Source organism: Neodiprion virginianus, chromosome 1, assembly GCF_021901495.1.
Source record: "Neodiprion virginianus isolate iyNeoVirg1 chromosome 1, iyNeoVirg1.1, whole genome shotgun sequence".
Taxonomy (NCBI): Eukaryota; Metazoa; Arthropoda; class Insecta; order Hymenoptera; family Diprionidae; genus Neodiprion; species Neodiprion virginianus.
The window spans coordinates 32,280,365-32,302,489 of NC_060877.1; the positions used below are offsets into that span (position 1 = coordinate 32,280,365).

At 43.2% G+C, this 22,125-nt stretch overlaps 1 protein-coding gene across 3 annotated transcripts; it reads right to left on the reverse strand.

The window, feature by feature from the left end:
• Positions 1-29: 29 nt before the first annotated feature.
• LOC124307582 (cadherin-23) lies at positions 30-21,715 on the reverse strand. Of its 3 annotated transcripts, XR_006908839.1 has the most exons (16): positions 21,378-21,715; positions 18,238-18,541; positions 17,672-17,943; positions 17,420-17,584; positions 16,889-17,327; positions 16,525-16,766; positions 15,886-16,410; positions 15,460-15,812; positions 15,138-15,352; positions 14,501-15,060; positions 14,112-14,420; positions 13,734-14,028; positions 11,997-13,641; positions 11,308-11,509; positions 11,148-11,231; positions 10,541-11,045 (listed from the first exon to the last, which is right to left on the reverse strand). XR_006908839.1 is itself a non-coding variant. In XM_046769413.1 (14 exons), exons 2-14 carry the CDS (start codon positions 18,533-18,535, stop codon positions 334-336), a joined length of 5,529 nt encoding a protein of 1,842 aa, XP_046625369.1. In that variant the 5' UTR covers positions 18,536-18,541; positions 21,378-21,715; the 3' UTR covers positions 30-333. The 3 variants fall into 3 exon arrangements, 2 of the variants coding, with proteins under 2 accessions (XP_046625369.1, XP_046625383.1); XM_046769413.1 differs by lacking the exons at positions 10,541-11,045; positions 11,148-11,231; positions 11,308-11,509 and adding an exon at positions 30-544; XM_046769427.1 differs by having other exon boundaries at positions 10,540-11,509.
• Positions 21,716-22,125: the final 410 nt, after the last annotated feature.

Sequence of the window (22,125 nt, forward strand, 5' to 3'; positions counted from 1 at the left end):
TCAGCGCTCCTTATAAGGTACTTTACAAAATGAGGTTTTAAGTAACCGGTTTTCACCTTTATTTTTATCGGTAATAAATAACGTAATTCCCCTTTTAGTTATATTGACATAACATTTAAAACTGCAATATAGCACCGTTTTTTAAAACATTTCCTGCCTTCCGAAGAGGATGATTTTCCAAACTCTCTGTACAGTAAAATAAGGCGAAGAGCAGTTCAAAATAACCAAACGAAACGCCTCGCACGGTATTAAAAATCTCGATATGCATCATATCCGAAAACTGCTGATGCTTTAAGCGGTCAGACAATAAATTCTTGACACGAGAAAGTCGTTCTACGCTCTGGAGTTGAGTGTATTCGGATGATAGAGAGCAGCATCTGCTCCCCACTCGTAAGGTCCCTCGTGGGGACCCAGAGTAACCATCGTTCCTGGGCCCAAAGTTGTGTGGGACCCAGCACTGACCATGCGTGGACCGGCCGATACGTAGCTCAGTGCCGGTCGTGGCTGTTCACGGAGGCGAGCATGTTTCATCTTTCTCTTATATCTGAAACAAAGAAATTTTCAGCATCAGTGTGTCGTGAATTATATTTCGGATTACGTAGAAGGTACTGAGGATAAGAATATTGATGATAATCGATATGCAATAGGAGACAGAATTCGTTCAATAAGTTAATGTCATATATTGACAGCATTCATGGTTATACAGCTTGAGTCGAAATAATAGAGCCTATATATGGTGATCCACAGTAGAGTACAGAACATGCGTAATCGTGTTCTGTAGCGGAATCCTGTCGACGAAGGTCTTCAAAAAATGACTTATATCATTACTGAAAACCGGCGATTTTTGAACGTAAAGAATCCATAGGGGGTTAACTTTATTTTTTCTACGATTGAGGATTCGAAAATTATGGTCTCAAAATCGATTCAAAGATGCCTTTCTCAATTGATTGCGGCCCAAGAAAAACACATAGCACAACGAAAACCTTGTGGGAAAATCAGCTGAGAAGATGCGACGAAAATGTCTCATTTTTCGGTTGTGACTGTTGACCAGCTGCTCACAGCGACTTTACACCATGCGCAATCAATTGCTCTCGCAAAAATACGTCGACATTGGTCATCATTATATCGATTATATCATTATTGGGAATCGGCGATTTTTGGACCGAAAAAATCTATGAGGGTTAGCCTTACTTTTTTTTGGGCGAAAAACTTTTGGTCTCAGATTCGATTCGGATGACGCTTTCTAGACTAATTGGACCCTCAGCAACTCAGAAAACACAGCAAAAGCAGCGTAGGACCAACAGCAGAGAAATGACGACGAAAAGAGAACCAGCTGCAAAGTATCGAAAATTCAGCTTCTTGTTTTTTGGCTCTAACTTTTGAACCGTTGCTCGCAGCGTATTCGGACTGCGCCCAATCGCATTCTTTTGCAAAATTGCGTCGGAATAGTGCGCAAAAGAATTGATTCCAGCACTTTTGAAAATCGCGAAAATTTTCGCCAAAAACACAAAGGGGTTAGCCTTACTTTTTTTTTGGGCAGAAAACTTTTGGTCTCAGATTCGATTCGGATGACGCTTTCTAGACTAATTGGACCCTCAGCAACTCAGAAAACGCAGCAAAAGCAGCGTAGGACCAACAGCAGAGAAATGACGACGAAAAGAGAACCAGCTGCAAAGTATCGAAAATTCAGCTTCTGGTTTTTTGGCTCTAACTTTTGAACCGTTGCTCGCAGCGTATTCGGACTGCGCCCAATCGCATTCTTTTGCAAAATTGCGTCGACATAGTGCGCAAAAGAATTGATTCCAGCACTTTTGGAAATCGCGAAAATTTTCGCCAAAAACACAAAGGGGTTAGCCTTACTTTTTTTTCGGGCAAAAAACTTTTGGTCTCAGATTCGATTTGGATGACGCTTTCTAGACTAATTGGACCCTCAGCAACTCAGAAAACGCAGCAAAAGAGGCGTAGGACCAACAGCAGAGAAATGACGACGAAAAGAGAACCAGCTGCAAAGTATCGAAAATTCAGCTTCTGGTTTTTTGGCTCTAACTTTTGAACCGTTGCTCGCAGCGTATTCGGACTGCGCCGAATCGGTTTCTTTTGCAAAATTGCGTCGGAATAGTGCGCAAAAGAATTGATTCCAGCACTTTTGAAAATCGCGAAAATTTTCGCCAAAAACACAAAGGGGTTAGCCTTACTTTTTTTTTGGGCAAAAAACTTTTGGTCTCGGATTCGATTCGGATGACGCTTTCTAGACTAATTGGACCCTCAGCAACTCAGAAAACGCAGCAAAAGCAGCGTAGGACCAACAGCAGAGAAATGACGACGAAAAGAGAACCAGCTGCAAAGTATCGAAAATTCAGCTTCTGGTTTTTTGGCTCTAACTTTTGAACCGTTGCTCGCAGCGTATTCGGACTGCGCCGAATCGGTTTCTTTTGCAAAATTGCGTCGGAATAGTGCGCAAAAGAATTGATTCCAGCACTTTTGAAAATCGCGAAAATTTTCGCCAAAAACACAAAGGGGTTAGCCTTACTTTTTTTTTGGGCAAAAAACTTTTGGTCTCGGATTCGATTCGGATGACGCTTTCTAGACTAATTGGACCCTCAGCAACTCAGAAAACGCAGCAAAAGCAGCGTAGGACCAACAGCAGAGAAATGACGACGAAAAGAGAACCAGCTGCAAAGTATCGAAAATTCAGCTTCTGGTTTTTTGGCTCTAACTTTTCAACCGTTGCTCGCAGCGTATTCGGACTGCGCTCAATCGCATTCTTTTGCAAAATTGCGTCGGAATAGTGCGCGGAAGGATTGATTCCAGCACTCTTAAAAATCGCGAAAATTTTCGCCAAAAACACAAAGGGGTTAGCCTTACTTTTTTTTTGGGCAAAAAACTTTTGGTCTCGGATTCGATTCGGATGACGCTTTCTAGACTAATTGGACCCTCAGCAACTCAGAAAACGCAGCAAAAGCAGCGTAGGACCAACAGCAGAGAAATGACGACGAAAAGAGAACCAGCTGCAAAGTATCGAAAATTCAGCTTCTGGTTTTTTGGCTCTAACTTTTGAACCGTTGCTCGCAGCGTATTCGGACTGCGCCCAATCGCATTCTTTTGCAAAATTGCGTCGACATAGTGCGCAAAAGAATTGATTCCAGCACTTTTGGAAATCGCGAAAATTTTCGCCAAAAACACAAAGGGGTTAGCCTTACTTTTTTTTCGGGCAAAAAACTTTTGGTCTCAGATTCGATTTGGATGACGCTTTCTAGACTAATTGGACCCTCAGCAACTCAGAAAACGCAGCAAAAGAGGCGTAGGACCAACAGCAGAGAAATGACGACGAAAAGAGAACCAGCTGCAAAGTATCGAAAATTCAGCTTCTGGTTTTTTGGCTCTAACTTTTGAACCGTTGCTCGCAGCGTATTCGGACTGCGCCGAATCGGTTTCTTTTGCAAAATTGCGTCGGAATAGTGCGCAAAAGAATTGATTCCAGCACTTTTGAAAATCGCGAAAATTTTCGCCAAAAACACAAAGGGGTTAGCCTTACTTTTTTTTTGGGCAAAAAACTTTTGGTCTCGGATTCGATTCGGATGACGCTTTCTAGACTAATTGGACCCTCAGCAACTCAGAAAACGCAGCAAAAGCAGCGTAGGACCAACAGCAGAGAAATGACGACGAAAAGAGAACCAGCTGCAAAGTATCGAAAATTCAGCTTCTGGTTTTTTGGCTCTAACTTTTGAACCGTTGCTCGCAGCGTATTCGGACTGCGCCGAATCGGTTTCTTTTGCAAAATTGCGTCGGAATAGTGCGCAAAAGAATTGATTCCAGCACTTTTGAAAATCGCGAAAATTTTCGCCAAAAACACAAAGGGGTTAGCCTTACTTTTTTTTTGGGCAAAAAACTTTTGGTCTCGGATTCGATTCGGATGACGCTTTCTAGACTAATTGGACCCTCAGCAACTCAGAAAACGCAGCAAAAGCAGCGTAGGACCAACAGCAGAGAAATGACGACGAAAAGAGAACCAGCTGCAAAGTATCGAAAATTCAGCTTCTGGTTTTTTGGCTCTAACTTTTGAACCGTTGCTCGCAGCGTATTCGGACTGCGCCCAATCACATTCTTTTGGAAAATTGCGTCGACATAGTGCGCAAAAGAATTGATTCCAGCACTTTTGAAAATCGCGAAAATTTTCGCCAAAAACACAAAGGGGTTAGCCTTACTTTTTTTTCGGGCAAAAAACTTTTGGTCTCAGATTCGATTCGGATGACGCTTTCTAGACTAATTGGCCCTCAGCAACTCAGAAAACGCAGCAAAAGCTGGGTGGGACCAACAGCAGAGAAATGACGACGAAAAGAGAACCAGCTGCAAAGTATCGAAAATTCAGCTTCTGGTTTTTTGGCTCTAACTTTTGAACCGTTGCTCGCAGCGTATTCGGACTGCGCTCAATCGCTTTCTTTTGCAAAATTGCGTCGGAATAGTGCGCGGAAGGATTGATTCCAGCACTCTTAAAAATCGCGATAATTTTCGCCAAAAACACAAAGGGGTTAGCCTTACTTTTTTTTTGGGCAAAAAACTTTTGGTCTCAGATTCGATTCGGATGACTCTTTTTAGACTAATTGGACCCTCAGCAACTCAGAAAACGCAGCAAAAGCAGCGTAGGACCAACAGCAGAGAAATGAGGACGAAAAGAGAACCAGCTGCAAAGTATCGAAAATTCAGCTTCTGGTTTTTTGGCTCTAACTTTTGAACCGTTGCTCGCAGCGTATTCGGACTGCGCCCAATCGCATTCTTTTGCAAAATTGCGTCGACATAGTGCGCAAAAGAATTGATTCCAGCACTTTTGAAAATCGCGAAAATTTTCGCCAAAAACACAAAGGGGTTAGCCTTACTTTTTTTTCGGGCAAAAAACTTTTGGTCTCAGATTCGATTCGGATGACGCTTTCTAGACTAATTGGACCCTCAGCAACTCAGAAAACGCAGCAAAAGAGGCGTAGGACCAACAGCAGAGAAATGACGACGAAAAGAGAACCAGCTGCAAAGTATCGAAAATTCAGCTTCTGGTTTTTTGGCTCTAACTTTTGAACCGTTGCTCGCAGCGTATTCGGACTGCGCCCAATCGCATTCTTTTGCAAAATTGCGTCGACATAGTGCGCAAAAGAATTGATTCCAGCACTTTTGAAAATCGCGAAAATTTTCGCCAAAAACACAAAGGGGTTAGCCTTACTTTTTTTTCGGGCAAAAAACTTTTGGTCTCAGATTCGATTCGGATGACGCTTTCTAGACTAATTGGACCCTCAGCAACTCAGAAAACGCAGCAAAAGAGGCGTAGGACCAACAGCAGAGAAATGACGACGAAAAGAGAACCAGCTGCAAAGTATCGAAAATTCAGCTTCTGGTTTTTTGGCTCTAACTTTTGAACCGTTGCTCGCAGCGTATTCGGACTGCGCCCAATCGGATTCTTTTGCAAAATTGCGTCGGAATAGTGCGCAAAAGAATTGATTCCAGCACTTTTGAAAATCGCGAAAATTTTCGCCAAAAACACAAAGGGGTTAGCCTTACTTTTTTTTTGGGCAAAAAACTTTTGGTCTCAGATTCGATTCGGATGACGCTTTCTAGACTAATTGGCCCTCAGCAACTCAGAAAACGCAGCAAAAGCAGGGTGGGACCAACAGCAGAGAAATGACGACGAAAAGAGAACCAGCTGCAAAGTATCGAAAATTCAGCTTCTGGTTTTTTGGCTCTAACTTTTGAACCGTTGCTCGCAGCGTATTCGGACTGCGCCCAATCGGATTCTTTTGCAAAATTGCGTCGGAATAGTGCGCAAAAGAATTGATTCCAGCACTTTTGAAAATCGCGAAAATTTTCGCCAAAAACACAAAGGGGTTAGCCTTACTTTTTTTTTGGGCAAAAAACTTTTGGTCTCGGATTCGATTCGGATGACGCTTTCTAGACTAATTGGACCCTCAGCAACTCAGAAAACGCAGCAAAAGAGGCGTAGGACCAACAGCAGAGAAATGACGACGAAAAGAGAACCAGCTGCAAAGTATCGAAAATTCAGCTTCTGGTTTTTTGGCTCTAACTTTTGAACCGTTGCTCGCAGCGTATTCGGACTGCGCCCAATCGGATTCTTTTGCAAAATTGCGTCGGAATAGTGCGCAAAAGAATTGATTCCAGCACTTTTGAAAATCGCGAAAATTTTCGCCAAAAACACAAAGGGGTTAGCCTTACTTTTTTTTTGGGCAAAAAACTTTTGGTCTCGGATTCGATTCGGATGACGCTTTCTAGACTAATTGGACCCTCAGCAACTCAGAAAACGCAGCAAAAGCAGCGTAGGACCAACAGCAGAGAAATGACGACGAAAAGAGAACCAGCTGCAAAGTATCGAAAATTCAGCTTCTGGTTTTTTGGCTCTAACTTTTGAACCGTTGCTCGCAGCGTATTCGGACTGCACTCAATCGCATTCTTTTGCAAAATTGCGTCGGAATAGTGCGCGGAAGGATTGATTTCAGCACTCTTAAAAATCGCGATAATTTTCGCCAAAAACACAAAGGGGTTAGCCTTACTTTTTTTTTGGGCAAAAAACTTTTGGTCTCAGATTCGATTCGGATGACGCTTTCTAGACTAATTGGACCCTCAGCAACTCAGAAAACGCAGCAAAAGAGGCGTAGGACCAACAGCAGAGAAATGACGACGAAAAGAGAACCAGCTGCAAAGTATCGAAAATTCAGCTTCTGGTTTTTTGGCTCTAACTTTTGAACCGTTGCTCGCAGCGTATTCGGACTGCGCCCAATCGGATTCTTTTGCAAAATTGCGTCGGAATAGTGCGCAAAAGAATTGATTCCAGCACTTTTGAAAATCGCGAAAATTTTCGCCAAAAACACAAAGGGGTTAGCCTTACTTTTTTTTTGGGCAAAAAACTTTTGGTCTCGGATTCGATTCGGATGACGCTTTCTAGACTAATTGGACCCTCAGCAACTCAGAAAACGCAGCAAAAGCAGCGTAGGACCAACAGCAGAGAAATGACGACGAAAAGAGAACCAGCTGCAAAGTATCGAAAATTCAGCTTCTGGTTTTTTGGCTCTAACTTTTGAACCGTTGCTCGCAGCGTATTCGGACTGCGCCCAATCACATTCTTTTGGAAAATTGCGTCGACATAGTGCGCAAAAGAATTGATTCCAGCACTTTTGAAAATCGCGAAAATTTTCGCCAAAACCACAAAGGGGTTAGCCTTACTTTTTTTTTGGGCAAAAAACTTTTGGTCTCAGATTCGATTCGGATGACTCTTTTTAGACTAATTGGACCCTCAGCAACTCAGAAAACGCAGCAAAAGCAGCGTAGGACCAACAGCAGAGAAATGACGACGAAAAGAGAACCAGCTGCAAAGTATCGAAAATTCAGCTTCTGGTTTTTTGGCTCTAACTTTTGAACCGCTGCTCGCAGCGTATTCGGACTGCGCCCAATCGGATTCTTTTGCAAAATTGCGTCGGAATAGTGCGCAAAAGAATTGTTTCCAGCACTTTTGAAAATCGCGAAAATTTTCGCCAAAAACACAAAGGGGTTAGCCTTACTTTTTTTTTGGGCAAAAAACTTTTGGTCTCAGATTCGATTCGGATGACGCTTTCTAGACTAATTGGACCCTCAGCAACTCAGAAAACGCAGCAAAAGCAGCGTAGGACCAACAGCAGAGAAATGACGACGAAAAGAGAACCAGCTGCAAAGTATCGATAATTCAGCTTCTGGTTTTTTGGCTCTAACTTTTGAACCGTTGCTCGCAGCGTATTCGGACTGCGCCCAATCACATTCTTTTGCAAAATTGCGTCGACATAGTGCGCAAAAGAATTGATTCCAGCACTTTTGAAAATCGCGAAAATTTTCGCCAAAAACACAAAGGGGTTAGCCTTACTTTTTTTTCGGGCAAAAAACTTTTGGTCTCAGATTCGATTCGGATGACGCTTTCTAGACTAATTGGACCCTCAGCAACTCAGAAAACGCAGCAAAAGAGGCGTAGGACCAACAGCAGAGAAATGACGACGAAAAGAGAACCAGCTGCAAAGTATCGAAAATTCAGCTTCTGGTTTTTTGGCTCTAACTTTTGAACCGTTGCTCGCAGCGTATTCGGACTGCGCCCAATCGGATTCTTTTGCAAAATTGCGTCGGAATAGTGCGCAAAAGAATTGATTCCAGCACTTTTGAAAATCGCGAAAATTTTCGCCAAAAACACAAAGGGGTTAGCCTTACTTTTTTTTTGGGCAAAAAACTTTTGGTCTCAGATTCGATTCGGATGACGCTTTCTAGACTAATTGGCCCTCAGCAACTCAGAAAACGCAGCAAAAGCAGGGTGGGACCAACAGCAGAGAAATGACGACGAAAAGAGAACCAGCTGCAAAGTATCGAAAATTCAGCTTCTGGTTTTTTGGCTCTAACTTTTGAACCGTTGCTCGCAGCGTATTCGGACTACGCCCAATCGGATTCTTTTGCAAAATTGCGTCGGAATAGTGCGCAAAAGAATTGATTCCAGCACTTTTGAAAATCGCGAAAATTTTCGCCAAAAACACAAAGGGGTTAGCCTTACTTTTTTTTCGGGCAAAAAACTTTTGGTCTCAGATTCGATTCGGATGACGCTTTCTAGACTAATTGGACCCTCAGCAACTCAGAAAACGCAGCAAAAGAGGCGTAGGACCAACAGCAGAGAAATGACGACGAAAAGAGAACCAGCTGCAAAATATCGAAAATTCAGCTTCTGGTTTTTTGGCTCTAACTTTTGAACCGTTGCTCGCAGCGTATTCGGACTGCGCCCAATCGGATTCTTTTGCAAAATTGCGTCGGAATAGTGCGCAAAAGAATTGATTCCAGCACTTTTGAAAATCGCGAAAATTTTCGCCAAAAACACAAAGGGGTTAGCCTTACTTTTTTTTTGGGCAAAAAACTTTTGGTCTCGGATTCGATTCGGATGACGCTTTCTAGACTAATTGGACCCTCAGCAACTCAGAAAACGCAGCAAAAGAGGCGTAGGACCAACAGCAGAGAAATGACGACGAAAAGAGAACCAGCTGCAAAGTATCGAAAATTCAGCTTCTGGTTTTTTGGCTCTAACTTTTGAACCGTTGCTCGCAGCGTATTCGGACTGCGCCCAATCGGATTCTTTTGCAAAATTGCGTCGGAATAGTGCGCAAAAGAATTGATTCCAGCACTTTTGAAAATCGCGAAAATTTTCGCCAAAAACACAAAGGGGTTAGCCTTACTTTTTTTTTGGGCAAAAAACTTTTGGTCTCGGATTCGATTCGGATGACGCTTTCTAGACTAATTGGACCCTCAGCAACTCAGAAAACGCAGCAAAAGCAGCGTAGGACCAACAGCAGAGAAATGACGACGAAAAGAGAACCAGCTGCAAAGTATCGAAAATTCAGCTTCTGGTTTTTTGGCTCTAACTTTTGAACCGTTGCTCGCAGCGTATTCGGACTGCACTCAATCGCATTCTTTTGCAAAATTGCGTCGGAATAGTGCGCGGAAGGATTGATTTCAGCACTCTTAAAAATCGCGATAATTTTCGCCAAAAACACAAAGGGGTTAGCCTTACTTTTTTTTTGTGCAAAAAACTTTTGGTCTCAGATTCGATTCGGATGACTCTTTTTAGACTAATTGGACCCTCAGCAACTCAGAAAACGCAGCAAAAGCAGCGTAGGACCAACAGCAGAGAAATGACGACGAAAAGAGAACCAGCTGCAAAGTATCGAAAATTCAGCTTCTGGTTTTTTGGCTCTAACTTTTGAACCGTTGCTCGCAGCGTATTCGGACTACGCCCAATCGGATTCTTTTGCAAAATTGCGTCGGAATAGTGCGCAAAAGAATTGATTCCAGCACTTTTGAAAATCGCGAAAATTTTCGCCAAAAACACAAAGGGGTTAGCCTTACTTTTTTTTTGGGCAAAAAACTTTTGGTCTCAGGTTCGATTCGGATGACGCTTTCTAGACTAATTGGACCCTCAGCAACTCAGAAAACGCAGCAAAAGCAGCGTAGGACCAACAGCAGAGAAATGACGACGAAAAGAGAACCAGCTGCAAAGTATCGAAAATTCAGCTTCTGGTTTTTTGGCTCTAACTTTTGAACCGTTGCTCGCAGCGTATTCGGACTGCGCCCAATCGCATTCTTTTGCAAAATTACGTCGGAATAGTGCGCGAAAGAATTGATTCCAGCACTTTTGAAAATCGCGAAAATTTTCGCACAAAACACAAAGGGCTTACTTTTTCCACGATTTCGGCGCCGAAATATTCTTGTTTTCGGATCGTTTCAAATGACCTTTCACAGAGCAATTACGGCCTAAGGAAACCAGAAAACACAACCAAGACCTTGTTGGAAAATCAGCTGAGAAGCAGCCTGAAAATCTGAAAATTTTGGACTGAAAGATCAAAACGGTTCTTTTACCTCTTCTTCAATTCCGGGGCCAGACGATTATTGTCTTGAAATAGATGAACGGACTTTTTCTACACTAAGTGTACTCTTAGGAAACCAGAAAAAGCAACCAATGCCCTTTGGGAAATGTGTTTGAAGAAAGGTGATTTAATTCATATCCATGCAGTTACATCAATTCAGGTTACATAAAATAGTTAGAAGGCAATTTCATACATAATATATCGTTTACTACAGAAATGCGTTGCGCTTGTAGGCAAGTCGTCACCTCAACTATACGTACTTACGACGATAACGACTAACTGATACATAATTTGTCATATTCTGCTTAAGATGTATATCGCATTTTTCTGACCTATTTTAATAACTCATATCATAACCCAATGTTGAATCATACTTTCTTATTTTCCTTAGTCTTTCACATTAATACCATTTGGTCACTTGTCCAATCACTTCACAATGACACACACACACACTTGTGTTGGGATCAAGGCATATTAAATAAACATCTGAAACTGGGTAGCTTCGAAGTTGCAACTATTCTTCTCCACCTTTCCGCTAACCCTGTTCCAGTTTCATGTATTTTGGCTCTAACTTTTGATCCGTTGCTCGCAGCGTCTTTGGAGTGTGGGCAATTGATTTCCCCGGCAAAACTACATTGATACATTATATCAAAGATTTGTTTTTCAAAATCGTTGAAATTCAGAGAAAAGTCTATAGCAATATTTTTTCTTTGTGCAAAAAATTTTAGTTACCGAATTGATATGTGTGACCTTTTGTGGACTACTCAGACATCTAAGATTTCGGAAAAGGCTTCGAGATCCTCGTCGGTCCAATAGCTGAGAAAATTGGGAAAAACCGTTAGAAAATTTGTAGTTTTTTTACTATTACTTTCGATTTACTGCTCTTACTCACTCAATAGAACTTTATAGAGTAGAAGTACTTTGTACTGGATCTTTTCGTTACGATGTTCTTCCAATTTTTCCGGCATTATTTCAAGTGACGAGTTGTAGATAGAGGTGTATCTTCTCTTTATATGGGTCACAGAGTACAAAGAGAGATCACATACTCCTTTCTCACTCTCTATGCTTGCGCATATACTTGCTGGATTTCACCGCTGGGGGAAGTTATTTTTTTTTTTCACAAAGAAAGTTACACAACTAAACAACTACTACGAGCAACTAAAGAGGAAAACCTTGTGGGGAACGCAGTGAAGTAAAAATCTTCAAGCCTATCATTTGGTAATGAAGTCCTGTGATTTTCAGATTTTTTCATCGATCCTTATCCAGGATTATTCCGGGAGTTTGTCGCACAAACCGCCAAATCGATATCCAAACCGACATTTCTCTAAAAACTTATTTTACGGATTCGCGAGGCTCAGAAACGTAAAAAGCCGTCAAAATTGTAAGAATCGATTTTCTACCGAAATCATTACTATTGTTACATCAGCAGAAAGTAGAAATGACGTTCAATTCATGCGAATAATAACCTCCGTGCATTTTTCAGTTTATAAGTCTCGAACGAAAATTCGGCACTCGTCTTTTCGTATCTTCTCTGTGTACTAACGCGTTGTAAAATATTAATTCAAAAGTAATTTTACTCACTTTGCGTGCATGCAGCAGAGCGTACAGCTGGAAATAATCGCGGCAATCCCGACCAGAGCAGCGATGGCAAGTACCCACATCTGTGTCATAGAGGCATCGGCCCTTGCAACGAGAGCAGCGCAGTGCTGAACCGTACCGACGTTGTACTGCTGATACACCCGCTTTAACTCCTCGTTTTTAGGGTCTGTTAACAAGGCTTTCATTTCGTTGAGATCGTAGGACTCCTTTCCAACCATTTGGAAGCACGAACTAGTCGACGAAAAGTCCAAGGAATTATCTTCCTTCGCATAAAACTGTGTGTCGTAGACGTTCACCTCAACGGGAAGCGACAAGGCCTGTTGCACGGCCTGCTCAAAATTCTCCAACGATTTTCTCACCTCGACTGGAGGCTTGGAGAAGACGAACTTAAGCATGTCTCGGTCTCGTACTAGGAAAATCTTCACTGTGATGTTCGTCTCTCTTCCTGGCGTCACGGAATTATTCGCCGATATCGGAACTTCCATAAAACCGTCGGCGAATCCTGTCATTGAACTGGTTGTCCTTAGCTCTCCAGTTTCCGGATTTAGCGAAAATATAGAGGTCATTTTTTCTCGCGATATCGATGGATCGACAACTGAAGTAAATGATACGTCACCCATATTGTAGTTCATCGGCAAGGCGTCCGAATCTGCGTCCGTGGCTTCCAACGTCAAAAGACTGGTGTCAATTGGTACGTTCAGTCGAACTCCCAGCGTGAAATTCCCTTTTTTAAACTTAGGTTTGTTATCGTCAATGTCCAATATCCTTATCAAGACTTGCCGCTCCGAAGGATCTTGCCGATTGTACGGCTTTGGTGTGAGCTCAGATTTTTTTATTGGAAACTTGAAGCACTTCACGGTGATAAGGTGGCGGTCAAATTGTTCACGATCCAATCGCCCTGTCGATTTTATTATTGCAGAATTATTTTCCGATCTTTCTATAGAAAACAGGCCAGCTTCGTTTCCGTATACAATTACGTAATCGATCATCCCATTCTCCTCGATGTCTTCGTCAATCGCTTCGACGACTCCGATGTTTGTTCCGATTGGAACTTCCTCATAAGTGCTGATCTCCACTGGCGGACTGTCTAAGCTTCGCTTGAAGTGCGGCTTGTGGTCGTCAATATCGTTTATAATCACTTGAAGAATACGAGTCGCTTGCTGGGGGGGATCGCCAAGATCCTGAGCTACGAGAATCAGCGTGTAGCTGTCTTTGGTTTCACGGTCTAATAGCTTTTTCGTCGTTATTAATCCAGTCTCACTGTTAATGCTGAACGAACTTGCGTCGTTCCCAAAATTTCCCTCCTCAAGAAACTTGAAGGTTATTTTCCCGTTCGGTAAATTTGGATCATCTGGATCCGAAGCAACGACTTGAAAGACCGGACTTCCGGTAGTCGAGTTCTCCGCGATATGAGCCACCTCGTCCAGAGTTGGCCTGATGATAAGAGGAACACCGTCATTGCTGACAACGTCACCGATGTAAAGAACCAACGCGACGTCCGTAAAAAGGACAGGATCTCCTCCATCCTGAGCCCTGACTCGCATGTTGTAAGGTTCCGTTCTTCCTTTGCCAGTCAGTTGCCCAGCAGAAGAGATTTCGCCGGTAGAGTGATTTATCTTGAAGAGACCTGTGCAGCACGATCACGAGATGTTAAAGGCACCAGTAGCACATCCAACTAATCAGTGCTCCAATAAACACCTCGAATGAAAAAATACCTACCATTAGCTTCTCCTTCGTCGATAATCTCAAAGTGAATCGTTCCTCCTTTACCCTCGTCAGGATCAACCGCAGTAATATTTACAACGCTGATACCTGCTGGCGCATTTTCTGGTACCACAGCTGTGTAAGACTCCTGAGGAAAGCTGGGGGCGTTGTCATTCACATCTAAAATATCAACGGTGACTAATGCTCGACTAGTTTTCTGCTCCGCGCCACCCTGAGGCATATCTGTAGCGATAACATAGAATCGCAGAACGGATTGTCTCTCTCGGTCAAGTGTTGTGTTAGCTGCGATCTACGACAAGAATTGAATGTCACAAAAAAAAATATAGTCAATATTTTGACTACTACTGAAAGAAAATTGAATTCTATACTCACGAGAATGTTTCCACTGATTGGATCGATTTCAAACAAATTTGCATTTTCACCGGTCAAAGCGTATCTGACTTCGCCAAACCCTCTCTTCACTTCCTGTTCCGTATTCGAGCTGTCCATATCCGTAGCCTTGACATTCAGGATAATTTTAGATGCCGCGGACGATTCGAGTACGGAAATTTTATAGTCTTTTTGGTTGAAAATCGGGCTGTTGTCATTTATGTCTAGCACTGACACGATCACCTTAGCTTCCGACATGCTTCGACTTATTTCGTAATCTCTGGCCAAGGCTCGAACTTTGAAGCGAAGAATCTGGTCAGAAAAAGGACAAATTGATCATCCGTTACATCCACATAATGACGAATTCATCGAGAACCATTTTTGGTTTGTACCTTGTCGCCTAGATTTTCATAATCCAGCCTTTTGCTCAAGACTACGTTCCCGCTTTGAACCCCAACGTTAACGTAACCTTCGTCATCGTCATCACGAATCAATTCGAACGTTTCAACCGGTCGACCAGTCGCTGGTTCCCTGGCAGACAGCATCAGCAGAGTCGTTCCAACCGGTTGCTCTTCAGGAACTGACACGCGAATTACTGGATTATTCGCTGACCATCCAGGATTCGTGAAAATCGGATTATCGTCACTGTAGGCTTGAACGTAAATCGTGACTTCAACTTCGGTGACCTGTTTCTCCTGGTCAACAACAGCGTTGAGGTCCCTGGCCTGAACCGTGAGAATAATTACCGCCGCGACTTGGTAATCCAAAACCTGATTAACTGTTATTAAACCGGTGGTAGAGTTTATTTTAAATGCTGTTTTGTAATCGTACGGAGTTGTACTTTTCAAAGCAACTCCTGTCTTGTCAACGGCTCTTATCGGCTCGATCAAAGTATACTCAATGTTCGCATCAGAATCTGGATCAGTTGCGGTAACCCTGAGAACGGAATCACCTGCAATGGAAGATATGCATTGAACCTGACTGTGATCCGATAATCGCAGATGTCTGATCACTGAAACTCGTACTCACCAATGGCGGCTCTCTCCGACACGTACATTAAATACGTCGAGTTATTGAAAACAGGTGACTTGTTATTAACATCGATAATGTTCACAGCTACCGTTGTAGTAGCCGTCTCTCTAACCGGTGTTCCAGAATCAACTGCATACACGATCACATTGTACTTGTCTCCACCGGATTCCATATCCAGTCTTGCGTCCGGTGAAACCGTTATAATACCGGAACTGCAAGAAAAATATTTTAAAATTTCCACAAGTTTGAAAAACCAAATTAAGCCTCTCGGCCTTTATTTGTGAAGTTTGCAATTCAAAATGTTTTCGAGCTCTCGTACCTCTGGTTGATTACGAAGTTATCCTTCGCCCCACTGGCAATGTAATACTGCAGTAAGCTATCTCTTCCATCAGGATCGTTCGCTGTCACTTTAACAACTTCTGTCCCAGGTGTAGCGTTTTCCAGTAGACGTGCCCGATAAGTGTTGGGTCCCGGTGCTCCAGCTTTATAGTTACCCCGAAATATGGGTTTCTGATTACCAGGAACACCAACGCGGACGAAGAGCTTGGTTTCAGAGTACAGAGGTGGCTTTCCTTTGTCAGTTGCTCTGATGCTGAGTTCGTAGAGACCGCGTTCTGTATCGCCAGATCGTGCTGGCTTTTGCATCCCGACTTCACCTGTTTCTGGATCAACCTAAGGACGTAAGATTATTAATCGTTATATTGTTTTTGATAAGAAAAAATTCACAGTCAGGAATCTTTAATACCTTAAAAACATTTTCCGTCATACTGTTATGATGACCGATCGAGTACGTCACTTTTCCATCCCCCTGAGTTGGACCATCAACATCCGTAGCTCTGACAAATAACTGTGGTTCAAAACTCAATGCTTCTTCGCGGACAGTTCTCGAGTATTCTTTCTGTTCAAAGATGGGCTCGTTGTCGTTCACATCTTGGACTTCGATCAGAATGTTGACAGTTGAAACTCTGCCTCCGCCATCCCTGGCTTCCATTGTTAATGAGTAAGACTTTTGAACCTCGTAGTCGAGTGCCTTCGCAACAGAAAGCCCACCTCTCTTTGGGTCGGTTTCGAATTTGTCAGTACCAAAACCACGAAGATTGTAAGTTAGTTCTCCGAACTCTCCACTATCTTTGTCTACTGCAAATACTTCACCGAAATGAGTACCTGGGACTGCATCCTCAGGTACTGCGAGCTTGTAGACTGATTGCGAAAACTCTGGACTGTGGTCATTCGCGTCTAAAAGCTTAATGTGTACTCTGGACGATGCAACCTTCGAAAAAATTCAAAGAAAATTCAACAATTTTCATCCCCCAGACAATACTGGCTAGTAAGTGATAAATTTTTGTACATGTGAACGTAACACATGGCAAATTCAACAACTCACCACTTTACCAGCTACAGAAGCCGTGACGTCGAACTCTAATGTTCTTTTTGTTTCATCTTCAACATCGTAGTCCAAGACCGATTTATTATTCGCTCTCACAACGACAGGTACTCTTCCCTGAGCCTGTTGAGGACTGACTGAAAACGCTTGGCTGATATTTGGATATCCAGGTGCATCCCTTAAAGCCAAGGAGAACTTTGCATTGTCACCAACGTCACCATCGCTGACTACCATATTTAAACCTGTAAAATAATTTGAAACCATCCTGAGTCTTACGCACTTATGTCAGAACCAACAAACTAAGCATTTCATTCAAATAAACAGAAGAACATTTACCGGAATGCATTTATTGACCAAGCCTTACCTGGTAACGGTGTATCCATTCCGATATCCTCTGAAATTTTTATCGAAAATGAATCACTGTTAAAGACCGGCGCAAGGTCGTCGACATCTGTGACAACGATGGTGATAACTGAGGTAGCTGTATCGGCTGGAATCTCGTTATTTATCAGTTCAGTAGCTTTCACTGTGAACGTATAAATTCCCCCGTTTTGCAAAATGTTCGTATCTTCACGGTCTAGAAAGGCACTGGTGGTCATTAACTTTCCGACACTGATGTCTCCTTCTCGCGTGACCGCGAGTTCGAAATGCCCTGTATCGTCATCCTCGAGGCTGAGCAGCAAAGGCCTCGGTTCTCCGGTGTCACCATCCCGTGCTCTAACTGTCAGAACAGTGTGTCCTGCTGGGGTATTTTCAGGAAGAGCTGCACTGTATGGAGCGTTCAAGAATGTTGGCGGCTGATCCTAAACGACAGTAAAAGCATTAGTAAGCCTTGTGGCAGTTTGTACTCCTCTGTCAAAGATCACCGTTACCATAATTGGGTCAGAAATCATACCTGAACATCTAGAACATCGACAGCAACAGTAGCTCTGGCATGTAGTCTTTTCGCTGGATCACTGGCTCCATCAACGGCGACAAGATTGATGAGATAGGAATTCCTTCTTTCGTAATCCAAGGGACTCGCCAACGTTATACGAACCTCATAACGACCTTCCGCTAACTGGAAGTAAAACACAGTTGATTTGAATCGACGATTCTGGCAGCCTACTAGTATCAGCTGAAATGAATTTTTTTCCATATGTCGAACCTTTTCCGTATTGACATGGAAGACTTCGCAAACGTCGTCATCTCGGGACGATGCTGCACACCGTACAACAACGTCAGCATTGACGCCTCCGTCTTCGTCAGTGACAGTTATGGTGCCCGAAGGAAGTAGTACACTGCCTACTTTTGCACTCTCGGGAACCCTGGCAGCATACGGACGACCATGGTAAACCGGTGGGTTGTCATTTTCGTCGAGAACGGCTATCTCTCGACGAAGAGATACTGTATTAGGTTCAGAACCCGCAATACCCTCATCTGAAAAGAAATAAAACGCCTATGACCTTAGAGTAAATAAGTGTGACTGGGTGTGTATTTCTGGAATTGAGTGCTAAGTAGCTCGAACAATGTCCGAACAAGTGTCGAAACACTTTTACCATTCAATGTCGTACACTGCGTGAATTAACCAATGAGAATATTCTGCAGCACCTGCCAACCGACATTCACTTGCAGAATCGGCTAGCTGTGGCCTGTTAAACTATGCGGCACTGGTTATGAGTTACAAACGTAAAGTGCATTTGTGACATATTCGATAACGGTTTAATTTGGTACCAGTTATGCTAATGATGACTTCTATCAGATCCTGGGTCTCTCTATCCAACGCCTTCCTAAGGATTACAACGCCAGTTTCTCTATCCACCGTGAAGTACTCTCCACTGATGGAATAGTGCACTCGGGAATCCTCGGGGTCCTCACCCTGGAGAGTGTAGACTGGCGCTCCAGGTGAAGTGCTCTCGGAGACGGCCAGACGAGCCATATCTCCACCAGGTATAAAGTGCGGTGCTCTGTTCACCACTTGTCCTCGAACGGAGGAACTCGTGGCGACGAGCACGAGCAGAATTGTCAGCATCCTGACCTGGTTGACAACAGTCAAGCGTTAAATTAGCTGGCCATTGATAAGAAACTAGATTACGGTGTTTGCTACCGACATGACAGCAAGATCAGTACGTGCATCTAAGAGACTTTTTGCCGAAGCCATCGCCAATACGACCGTGGCAATGCCCGAGCGTGGGTGGCAACTGGCAAAACGTGATTCTCAGCCTGCTTCGTCCCACGTTTAGCGTTTGCGGTGCAACTGGAACATATACCTGGCGTCCAACTATTCACTGATTCTAGACCGTCTATATAAGGAATCGAACAGTGTGATGAGGAGCACCCTCATGCGCTACGTGCAGGCATCGCGAAGCCGTTAGAAATCGTTTTCCGTTTCAGGTCTGAAAGGTTTTGCTCTGTGGCCGTACCGTAAGCCCGGGATGTCGTTCGGTAAACGAGAAGAAAAATACGTGTGTATAACTCATTATGTTCTATTGCGACGCACTTTCTGCCCGCAGCTTTCTACCGGGTGGGTCTTAGGCGTGTATCTGCTAGGAAAACGAGAGACTAAAAACCAGATAGGGGGAATTGCATGGTCGTTGCGGGATATTCACAATGTGGTTTAGTGCGCAATATGGATATACGACACCACGAAAATCTTTCGCAACGTAACCATTGTGCGCGAGATAATGTCCGGCAGTTTTCGCTCTTCTGTTTAATACTTCTTACAATTAAATCGAGGTGCGCTACACGCCGCTGCTGGAGCAACTCTCACTTTTCGTGTACCAGCTGACGTTCGAGATCAGTTACAGCGATTCTCATGCGTTTACGATCCTCGAATTGATTTCAAAAGTTGACAGCTTGTAAGTTTCATAAATAAGAGCAGTAAAAATTCGTTGAATTCAACATCTTCAAATAATTTAACCATTCCATGATTCGACCGCAGTGAGATCAACGACTAAATGCTTCTACTAGTGACAATCTCCGAGATTTTCTGTTTTGCGGTACGGGGGAATTTCCGCAAGACTTCCGCGTTCTAAAGACTGTTTTTACAAGTAGCGGGACTCAGGAAGTTTGCGATTAATCTAACTATCGACTAGAATCTAGCTACTACGTGTCTTCCCGCTAATATCAGTATCTCCTCGAACAATTATTGGCTGCCTGGAATACCCAAGAAATCTCATAACCGATGAAAGAATCATCGAGTTGGTCAGGCATGGATTGGGTACAGTTGTCGGATTGCACTGAAGGACATCTATATCCTGTTCCGAGCATATTAACAAAGGACCTTGTACGCAGCTATAGTCGCTGCTCGGTAAAAACTTGTTCGACACCTTGTCGCCGGTTGCATTTCGATTTAAAACCGTTCTATAGATGCTGCAAGAAACGCTGAAAGATTTATCCAACAAGTGAGATAAGACTAGCCGGCTATTGTTATCGCACATTGAACGGTTTCTCTCTACTTGCGTACCAATGTACGCAATATAACACTGCAATGCGGAAAGTTTTAAGGCAAAGACCGTGACGAAGACCGTTGTACGTGTGAATATAAATCATGTTATGTCTCCTTTAACAACTTCAAAACAAGGGGAAAGTCTTCTGGTATAAGTTGGGCAGGCTGTAAACGCGTGCCATACTGAAAATATGAGAGTTGAAAAGATCCTTAATTCTCCGCCATCACAGAGTTGCGTAAAACCAATTTTACATCGCAGTCAGCCTCCGGATATATCTATGAGTACATGCTATAAAATTTATATAACTCGACGCTTGTGTATACATATGTACAAAGTGATATTCTCTCTAGATAAACTCCGAATGTCGACGTCGTTCGGCAATATTATTCACGAACTCTTGTGGCTACCTTTCAAATTCAATCCCGGTGATTCAGTGTCACTCCTTTCCATGCCGTTATACGAGATCTTGAGGTTGGGAAACAAAGGTCACGATTCTAGGCCACAACGATCTGCAACGCATCCACTACTCTTAGCGTTCGATAATATTTTCAGCATCGCGAATTAGAAGATTTTAAGCAACATTGCTTCAACTCCTGATCCGTTGCGGACTACGAGGCATTTCATATTCCAGCGTTAAAATCTCCGAGTCTGAAACTCGTTTCCGCGCGCGATTTTAGTCTCGCCAGGGCTGGAGGAAAAAAAAGACGTATCAGTTTACTGACCCCGAAAAAACACTCGTCTATATCGCCGAACCCTCTACGGCTAAAAAATGACCCTGCGGTCGATATTCTTTGTTCCCATGCTCTTTACGTTATTTTTTACGAATATCTCTCGTCTCGACTGAACAACTCTTTCAAGTACCGCAGTGTAACTTATGCCGAGGTAATTAAGCGTCGTTGATAAGAGAAAAAATAATTCGTCCTTCGCCGGCCAAAAGCAAACGAAATAGATTTTGTTCCTTAATCAGTAACTGTACTTATCCGACAAAATTTCGGTGCGAGACATCCCAAGAATGAAATGTCCGTGCGTACAAACGGCGTTAATTTTATACAGCTATAGTTTAACGGCAGTAAGCTACTCGAGCGTAGGAAAAAAACACCGTTATCACCCGGTTACCTACCTACTTTGAGCGTGTGGTTATGCACAACACAGCCCTACCTCTTGATCCACTAATTACCGTAACACCGTGAGTAAACAGGAATTTCCATTTTCATGAGATGGTTTTACAATCGTTCTCTGAAGCACGAGCCTACGCGCTTCGAACTCTTGTCCCTGATTTGGTTTTAAAAATTTGACGAATTTTTTCGAATCGCTGATTGCGTAAACTTTGCGCTGAAGAGAAGGGATATGGCTTGCGGACGTATATAAGAAAAGAAGAAGCGACTGCAAAGTGAACTGCCGATATATGCTATAGCTGCGACTTACCTCATAGGCTAAAATCCAACTTTCCCGACGGCAAAGATTTTCTGGCTATCCGCAAGAATAACGGATAGGTCACCACATGCACGACACCTTCACGACACATGCAGCACACTCAATAAAACGTCCGTTCTTCATCGAACCGGCGCATCGTTCGACGTCGATGACATTTTTCACTTAAAATATATCGCTAACTCATTGTATCATGTAGCAATGCCTTGTCAATCCTTAACCAAAGCCTGTACTTATACTCGGTCAAAATTTATCCGTACAATCTGCAAAGCGGCTAGCGGAGAGACACCGCATCGTAAGACGAAAGGTATGCGACTGGCACGACCGCCACGAGTCGAAGGAATGGTTCTGGCCGCCGGTTAGCTGCCTCATTCTATAGTCTCTTCGAGTTAATTCTCGCTTCTTACCTGCCCGAAAAAAAGTATCCTTTCTTTATTTCACCTGCTGTTTTTGTCAGTTGGCGAATTCTCATATTCCTCAGATCGTGTGTACCTCTGTTAAGGTGATCCGAGGTCAATTTATACATTGCACAGAATAGAGGGCACGCAATTTTTTTCAAATTCTGATAACGAGCACCGATTTTCAGACAGTGAAAAGGTGATGCGAGTCGTTTGAATTCGCAGAGGGGTAGCGAAACTCTTCTGTCAGTAAAAAGTACACGATACGCAGCCCCTGCCCTTTGCATACATTTGGTAATTATTTATAGAGTACTGACGGGCTTAAAGAGCGACTACGCAAAAAG

Excerpts from the sequence above, each read along its gene's own strand:
- LOC124307582 (XM_046769413.1), bottom strand. The coding sequence starts at position 18,535 with ATGCTGACAATTCTGCTCGTGCTCGTCGCCACGAGTTCCTCCGTTCGA. Across the intron at positions 17,585-17,671 it reads TCCATGTCAATACGGAAAAG|TTAGCGGAAGGTCGTTATGA; the intron begins GTTCGACATATG and ends TTTTACTTCCAG. Across the intron at positions 16,767-16,888 it reads AATGGATACACCGTTACCAG|GTTTAAATATGGTAGTCAGC; the intron begins GTAAGGCTTGGT and ends ATTATTTTACAG.